Source organism: Culex pipiens, chromosome 2, assembly GCF_016801865.2.
Source record: "Culex pipiens pallens isolate TS chromosome 2, TS_CPP_V2, whole genome shotgun sequence".
NCBI lineage: Eukaryota > Metazoa > Arthropoda > Insecta > Diptera > Culicidae > Culex > Culex pipiens.
In genome coordinates, this window is record NC_068938.1 from 97,135,692 (window position 1) to 97,144,999 (window position 9,308).

The window sequence follows — 9,308 nt, forward strand, 5'->3', positions numbered from 1 at the left end:
TTAAGCCAGGCCTGCCCAACGTCCGGCCCGCGGGCCGGATCCGGCCCGTGAGGCCATTTTATCCGGCCCGCGATGGCATTTTGAAAATAGTTCTATAACTGGCCCTAAAGGCTGTTCATGAAATACTCAATAAATAAATTGAGTGTCAAAATTAGAAAAATAATCTTGAGATTAATTTTTTGAAATAACAAAACATTTTTTTTGATCTATTTTTGCTTTTTACATAAAATTTGGCTAGTTCATAGTTTTGTTTGGATTTTGCCTCTGTATTTTTTTATTATTATTATTTAGAACAACTTTTCAATGATAAAGTTTTGCTGGCAAAAAAAAGCTTTAAAACATTAAATTAATCATGTCGAAAATAAAGGTCGTTGTTAATTTTTTTTTTAAATAATAAAAAAATCATAATACGTCAAGAAATTCGATAATATTTTTTTTCATAAATTTTAATAATAAATAATAAGAAATTTTAAGAATGTCGATTAAAAAACTACCAGAAATATATTTTTCTGCACTGTTTTAAATTTCGTGTCTTAAAAATAATTTTTAAATGTTTTGTAAAATATTTGAATAAAGATGCACAACAACGCAACAATTGTTTTCTCGCAAAGATGATTTGAATCCAAATTTCGATTTAATACATTTTGTTTTGTTTCGTTGATTTTTCAACCTTAAAAAAAATTGCAAGGACAAAATTAGTTTTTTTAGTTAATAATATCAGCGTATTTAATTTCAATCGACAAAATTGTTACAATACGATTTTAACCAAAACAAATTAAAAAAAATTAATAAACACATAATTGAAAGTTATCCTGTTTTTCTTTCTTAAAATCAGGATACATGAATTTTATTTGCAACACTACTTTATTTATTTGTTTACTTGAAACAACCTAACAAAATTTACCTTATGAAAAAATATGTTTACTTTTACCAACATTAGTTCCGGCCCGCCACTGCATAAGAAAAATCCTCGATGTAAACATACTTTGAGTGTGTTAGTAAATTTCTGACTACACGCACGTTCTAAATCACTCAGTTCTCGTCAAAACCGAACCTACTCAGAAATGATTAAAGGGGGCTTCTGTCAGATTTGAGTGAAATTCTCTCTAATCTGACAGATGCCCCTTTTACTCATTTCTGAGTCGGTTCGGTTTTGACGAAAACTGAGTGATTTTGAACGTGCGTGTAGAAAGCCTTATAGATTTCTGAGACGATGCACTTCGTCAAAAAAAGTTCAGTTGGTATGCTCTTCAAAAGAAAGGGGGTCAAGAAACAGCTTTACGAACGGCAGAACAAAAGAGAGGGAATGTTTTCTTCGGGCTTTTCTTCACCCTCTCTGACTTGCTTTCGCTACCGCTGCTTCCCATTTGAAATTTTTCTTGACCGATTCCTTCCGAAGTGCGTACCATACATTAATGTTCAAACCTGGTTAGCGCGCCACTGGTATTTCGTTTTGATTTCCACCTGTTCCACCCTGACTGACGTCTGTCAAGTGGCGCCGCACATCGCGAAAACGTTTGTTGTTTATAAACAGCTAGCAAAGCTGTGCATGGAATTAGCATCGGAGTATTTAGAAATTTGATTAAAAGTTTCTAACAAAATTAGATATTATGGTAAGAACTAAACAGTCGCCAATTTAGTTGCTCAGTCACTAATGTTTCTTTTTTTATAGTTACCCTTATCTCTTCTCAAAACGGCCCAGAGCCATCCGATGGTAAGTGATGCAATGTTTTATTTGTAATGAATGCCGGCTAGGAAAGATTTTCGGATTATTGAAGGAAATCTTTAGATCTCCAACAATCTCCTATTTTATAGTTATTTCGAACTTTTCGGTCATTTCTTTAGCACTAATGTATTAAAGCACGCTACAATAGTTCTCGTAATCAGGATTAAGTGGCTTAATACTCAAACAGAAACAAATGTATTTAATGTAACATACAATGAATTCATCATTGTCAACTGCGTTCGCAGGCATGTTCAGTATGGCGATAGAACAATTCTAGAGTTTTTTTTATTAGGTCCTATAAACAAATGGAAAACAATATTTCATAGGACCATTTCAAAAGACACATTCTTATGACACATTTTTATGACACATTCTCTGGGCTGGTATCAAAATCAAATGGAGCACCCGCAGTCGAGCAGTTTTTGACAGTTTGCTCCATAAGAAATACATTGTGGAAAAAAGCAAAAACTGCTCGAATGGAAGTGCTCCATTATTCGCTATACAGTATTGCCTTGGCGTTCTCAATGGAGCACCCGCAGTCGAGCAGTTTTTGACAGTTTGCTCCATAAGAAATACATTGTAGAAAAAAGCAAAAACTGCTCGAATGGAAGTGCTCCATTGCGAGATTCCTACTCGAAACTTGAGTTGCATTGTTAATTTGATTTTGGTAAATTTTCTTGAAATATTTCGAAATGTCAAAAATCCACCAAAGCATTTATGTACCACATTGATCACACAAAAAAACGTTACTTAATCCACCTTTAGGTGGTTGGTGCCTTCCTCACATTCATAAAGTGAATACAGTACACAGCCTCACAAAAAGTGTATAATTACCACTTACTTTATCAAAATATTTTCGATACCTTTCTAAAAATGTATAACATTAGGTTTTACGCCGTGACGTCATTTGACAGCTCGTGTGCACTGTTTACATGGTCTTCGTCGATTTTCGACAAATTTCCCCGAACAAAATCGACGACCTGGGACCCCAGGACGGATCAAATGAGACCAAAACAGACAAAATCGGTTGAGCCAGTGCCGAGAAAATCCAGTGCAATTTTTTTTTATCAACATCACACCACACACACAGACATTCTGAGTCGATATGTATACGTGCAGGTCTAGGAGATCATATTAAGAATTTCATTTTCAAGTGATTTTTAGCCTTTCCTCAGTGAGGTGCGGAAGGCAAAAAAAAAAAAATTAAAACATAACCGTCCAAAAATAACATGGGACAATCTTACGTAGAACGGCAGTAAAAGAAATGCAAAACATTGATACTTTATATGGGAAACCACGTTTGTTTTGAAAAACGCATTTTTTATCGATAGAATTTTTTTTTTTGAATCGAACATATTCTTAATCAGGAAGGTGAAACACAGCTTCTTACGGCTATCTCGACTTATAATATTTTGCTACCGCCATACCGTACGCAAATGTCAAGAAATTTTCAATATTTAACCAATTGTTAATTAGGATGTTGCAAATATTTTTCAATGTTTTTATCATTCAAAATCGGCCCAAAAAATAAGAGTGCAAAAAAAAACAAATAATGTTTTCATAAAACTAAAAATTTCAACTGAATTTCTTATGCAAGCAGCTGAAATCAATGTAAAATACCTCTGCGTTTAGAATCATTTTCAGCATGTTTGGGTTTATTCAAAAATCTATTGAATTTTCAATACACCGCTATTATTTTTTAGCCAATTCTTTTTTCGTAAAATCATACATTTTTTGAAAACTTATGATTGCTGAACAACTGAACTTATGTAAAATGCACTTTTTACATTTAAATGTTGAAACGGCATTTGATTTCATTTTTTGCCTTCCTCATCTTACTGAGGAAAGGCTATAAAATCACTCGAAAAATTAAATTCTTTATTCGACCTCGTATACCCACCTTCACGTATACCTATCGACTCAGAATCAAATTCCGAACAAATGTCTGTGCGTGTGTATGTCTGTAAGTCCGCGCACCAAAAAATGTGCACACGATTATCTCCGCTATTATATAGCTGAACCGATTTGGATCGTTCATTCGATCCGTCTTTGGGTCCCACAAGACCCTAGTTAATATTATGAAGTTTAGAAAAGTACTTCAAAAGTTATTCTAAATAAACGATTTAAGCTAAACTTCGGAAGATTGTTAAAAGAGTGGTTTTTGCAAGAAACCTCGTCATTCTATAAATTGTTAGAAAGTTATTTGAACGCGAACCTTTCCAACGCCCTCTAAAGATTGAAGATCTGGCAACCCCATCAAAAGTTATGAGCTCTTAAGTGTTATTTATACATTTTTGAGGCCGGATTCCAAATATTTTGATGAAAAAGTTGTCCGGATCAACCATGCGCCCCATCGTTAGATAGGCAATCAAAAGATCTTTCTAACGAGCCCAAAAAAAGATCTGAAAACCCTATCATTAGTTACAAGTACCTTAGTGTTTTCAATACACTTTTTTTGAAGCCGGATCTCTGATATTTTGATAAAAAAAAGTATTATTTGTACACTTCTGGATCTGTATTTTCCTAAACATAAATTCGTATTTTATCTGTATAAATTTGAAGCCAGAGAAAAAAAAGCAGATTTAAGCTTTTTTATGACATTAAAACATAATTCAATTAATTAAGGCTCTGAAAGGCATCATTCCCGATCGGCCATTTGGAAGACATGTTTGTTTTAGAAAAACATTCAAATCTTGATTCAGAATGTTTCAATCAAACAATGGGTTTCTTTGTGTTTTTTTGTAGAAGCATTTTACATATAGTGATTATTTTTTTCATTTCTATTTACTATTTCTGGACCCTGAATTCAGAACCATCATTGACACCATCACCATCTATCACTTTAACTGTTGATTTTTTTTTTTGAATAAAATCATTTAAAAAACATCTGTAATAGTAGTTTATGCAACAAGTTGCAAAAAGAGGATTTTTTCAGCACGAGTCGTACATTTATCTAACGAGGTTTACCGAGTTAGATAAATACGACGAGTGATGAAAAATCAAGTTTTGCAACGAGTTCCATACAACGTTTTTTGCAATGCCGAAAAACACCCTTTGGACAGAATTATAGGACCAATGTCCATGCATTGAGTCAATGAATCGTTCAAATCAAAAAAATGTTGAAAAGTATAACTTTTCCTAACAAGTGCTGAAAAGTTCAACTTTTCAGCATCCATTTCAGTGCTGAAAAGTAGAACTTTTCAGCATTTGTTTTGAAAAGGGTTACTATTCGATTCTGTTATTTTTGGTACAGAAAAGTAGGCTGTTTCGTCGTTCAAGAATGACAGGAAAAGAAAGTAGTTTCACGATGGAATTGCAAAATCAGATATTTTTGTTTTAAAAAATCGAACAATCTGTAAAATACAGATTTATCTGTATACCTGACATGGCTGCGTGAGAGGCTTTGTGAAAAAGTTTATTTTCGTTTGATTTTACAGCCTTTACTTAGTGTAGAAGGCAAAACATGTTCGTTATCAATTTGAGCGCAAAGGTATTTTATTTTGTTTTATATGAAAAAATGTGTCCAATGCAATTTAAACCAAAATTATTCTTTGCGCAATTTCATCTAAACGATTCGGGTTCGTTGCTTGAAATTCCTTCATCAAATCACTCAACGCCTTGGGGGCACCAATAATCACCAAACGAAGACATTCTTGCAGGTCCCAACGAAGGCGTTTTTCAATAGGGAATTCTTAGCGTGATATCTGATTTTCATTTGTTGGACACTTCCATCCTTTTCAAATCGCACATTTTCTTCTTCTTTTTCTCGTTCTCTTTGTAAAACTTTAAAGCTGGTGGAGCTCAAAAATGGCGAAACATACAACGGTCACTTGGTGAGCTGCGACACCTGGATGAACATCAATCTTCGCGAGGTCATCTGCACATCAAAGGTGAGAACGAAACCCTTCCCCAGTTTCCCCCTTAGCCAATTCCTGCAATTCTGTGGTGAATCCCGCTGGCAAGCCAGAGGGACCTTGATTTTTTTATTAGAGTGCACAGAAAAAAAAATGATGGTAATATTCATCAGGAAATGGTGACAGATTTTGTGGCAAAATAAATGATAAATTTTACCCCAGAAAATGATGAATTTTCATCAGTTTTTGATGAATATTCATCAGGTTCACATTTTTACACATTTTTTATGTAATATTACACAAATAAAGAGGTAATATTCAACCTACCAAATTTTCAACATTCCAAAATTCAACTTTTTTTTTCTGTGTGGTTCATAAAGTGAAACTAATTTGGGGATACCGTGGAGATTTTCCCTTATCCCCTTTACCGATTTTTCAGCTACACTTGACCCCCGGTGGTTGGTCACTTTTCCGTTTGACACTTTTTTAGTTTGTACCCCGTTGCGTTGGTTTGACAAAGTCAAACTAAAAAGTGGCGAACTGTCACTTTTTACACGGGACTCACACATACTATCAAACAAAACGTTTGGTAGTAAGTTTGAGCTCTGTGTAAAGCGGGTGTCAAACTAAAAAGTGACCCCGTTCGTTTGACAACAGTTGGTGTCAAACCATCGGGGTTTCAGTGTAATTCTGTACATGAGCAATTCTCTACCAAAACCGGAAATGGATTTTATTTGTATTTTTTGATTTGGCTCAAACTTTGTGGGGGCCTTCCCTATGACCAAATAAGCTATTTTGCGTCATTGGTTCACCCATACAAGTCTCCATACAATTTTGGCAGCTGTCCATACAAAAATGGTATGTAAATATTCAAACAGCTGTAACTTTTGAGTGAATTTTCTGATCAATTTGGTGTCTTCGGCAAAGTTGTAGGTATTGTTGAGGACTTTTGAGAAAAAAATAGGTACACGGAAAAAATGTGCAGATTTTTTAATCAACTTTTTTTCCACTAAAACTCAATTTCCCAAAATACGTATTTTTTTACTTTCGAGATTTTTTGATATGTTTTAGGGGACAAAAATCTGCAACTTTTGAGCCATAAAGAAACATGGTCAAAAAATCTGCCGCCAAGCTATAAATTTTTGAAAAAATAGTGAAATGGGCGTAATATTCAATGTTTGGCCCTTTTAAAATGTTAGTCTTGATTTAAAAATTTTCAAAATATTTTTTTCGAAAAGATCGGAAAATTTCACGAATGTTTCATGTATTAACATTGAAAATCGGACCATTAGTTGCTGAGATATCGTCATTAGAAAATGGTGGGTTGTTTTGGTGAGATTTAGAAAACTTCAATTTTCGTGTTTCTTTTTCTTAAAGCGGCTCTATCTCAGCAACCCGAGGTCCAATCTTCAATGTCTCTTAGACAATTTTATAGCAAATTTTCTGAACTTAAAAAAAAATAAATTTTAGAAATGGTCACTCATGGTCACTATTTTTAAAAATTGAAAAACTGCAAATATTTCGCTAAAATCAAACTTTCGGTGACTATATCTTGATAACGGAGCCCTTTATCAAAAATTCTGAAAAGTGCTTTTAAAATGCAAATTCAATTTTGCATTAATAAATAATGTCAAATTTGTTTTTGCATGAAAATTCGATTTTTTCCAAAAATCACTATTTTTTTCAAAAATTCATAACTCGGCGGCAGATTTTTTGACCATGTTTCTCTATGGCTCAAAAGTTGCGGATTTTTGTCCCCTAAAACATATCAAAAAATCTCGAAAATAAAAAAATACGTATTTTGGGAAATTGAGTTTTAGTGAAAAAAAAGTTGATTAAAAAATCTGCAATTTTTTTTCCGTGTACCTATTTTTTTCTCAAAAGTCCTCAACAATACCTACAACTTTGCCGAAGACACCAAATTGATCAAAAAATTCACTCAAAAGTTACAGCTGTTTGAATATTTACATACCATTTTTGTATGGACAGCTGCCAAAATTGTATGGAGACTTGTATGGGTGAACCAATGACGCAAAATAGCTTATGGGACCATCCATAAACCACGTGGACACTTTAGGGGGGGGGGGGGGTATGGCGATTGTCCACGATCCATACAAAAAAGTTTTTTTTTGTATGGACAATTGTCCACGAGGGGGGGGGGGGGGGGGGTTTGAGATTTCCAAAAAAGTGTCCACGTGGTTTGTGGATGGTCCCTATTTGGTCATAGGGAAGGCCCCCACAAAGTTTGAGCCAAATCAAAAAATGCAAAAAATAAAAATGGTCGAAATCGGCCGATTTCGTAGAGAGTTGCTCACATGATCTACTAAAAAAGTTTAAGTTACCTCTTCAACTATTTGCAATCGCTCAAGTGGATTAAGGTGTTGATTTAAAATTTCAAGAGCATCGTGCTTTTAATATTAGTTTTTATTATGTTAAAAAAAATTTAGACCTTCTTGAACCACTCTGTCGTGTATTTTTATTGTATCCCAAATTGGCAATCCCTGAATCACACACATTAATTCACGCGTGATTTTTTCTCTGTATTCCTTCCCTCCTCATTATTCCAACATTATTGCTTGACGCGATCTCCCCTTTTCTGTCGCGACCCAGGACGGTGATAAGTTTTGGCGAATGCCCGAGTGTTACATCCGCGGCAGCACCATCAAGTATCTGCGCATTCCGGACGAGGTGATCGACATGGTGAAGGAGGACGTCCAGGCCAAGTCGCGGAACCGGACGGAGCTGAACAAGGGCGGCGGCGGCGGTGGGGGCCGCAACCAGGGCGGAGGTGGCGGCATGGGTCAGCAGGGTGGCCGCGGTGGTCCCGGCGGTGGTCAGCGCAACAATGCCAACAATCGGAACACCTTCGGTGGGGGACAGGGTGGTGGTGGTGGCGGCGGCGGCGGTGGTGGCGGGAATCGACCGAACAACCGGGCCGGCCTGGGCAATCCCAATCGGAACGCGCTCAACAAGAAGTAATCAACGGGTGTGCGACGACGACGAGGTGTGAAGAAAGAAAGAGCTAAGCTGCTAAAGATGAATAAAAAAAAGTATGCTTTTGTGTGCCGGATTGAGCTGGGAAGAAAAATATGTTGGCGTGTGTGTGTATTTTTTATTCATTTTCCGTTCTTTCATTATTCAAAAGGATTCCCGGTTAATAGAGAACTGTCCGCTTGGAAGATAAATTTAATTTCTTTTTGTATAAATTATTTCTCCTCCGCTTTCCGTTCCCGTCTGCTCTTTTATGAGCGTCTCTTTTGAGCGATTCTCTGGAAATTCGATAGCAATGATGTTTTTCTTTTTAAGCTTGAGTACGTAACATAATTTTCTTGGTTCCTGATGAACTGTTTCAAAATTAATGAATGAACACCTCGACCGACTACGTCAACAAGATGACGAAGATGGAGCGGTTCGACGATTAGCTCCTGGGAGTTCTGGTTGGGGTGTGTCACCTCGGTCAACCTAGAGAGAGCCTTGAGCTTATTAGAGAACGGACATCTTTAAATACTGAAACTGGCACCACTACATGCACATCAGTCAAAATAGCTTGCAGCACTGCAATTGTCAAAGCACCTGCGTGACTCTTTTCAGATTCTATTTTGATCAGTCAATTGAACCAAAACAAACTGAGTTTAAGAATAGTTTATGCACGGAGAAAAAAGAGTTCCCAAAATCGTGAACAAGCGTTCATGAAAATGGGAACCACGAACAAAGTGTTCAAATTTCAT

At 35.8% G+C, this 9,308-nt stretch overlaps 1 protein-coding gene across 1 annotated transcript; it reads left to right on the forward strand.

The window, feature by feature from the left end:
- Positions 1-1,468: 1,468 nt before the first annotated feature.
- Positions 1,469-8,770, forward strand: LOC120416605 (uncharacterized). The gene is made up of 4 exons (XM_039578399.1): positions 1,469-1,613; positions 1,673-1,714; positions 5,518-5,616; positions 8,191-8,770. The coding sequence occupies exons 1-4, from the start codon at positions 1,611-1,613 to the stop codon at positions 8,557-8,559; spliced, it is 513 nt and encodes a 170-aa protein (XP_039434333.1). The 5' UTR covers positions 1,469-1,610; the 3' UTR covers positions 8,560-8,770.
- Positions 8,771-9,308: the final 538 nt, after the last annotated feature.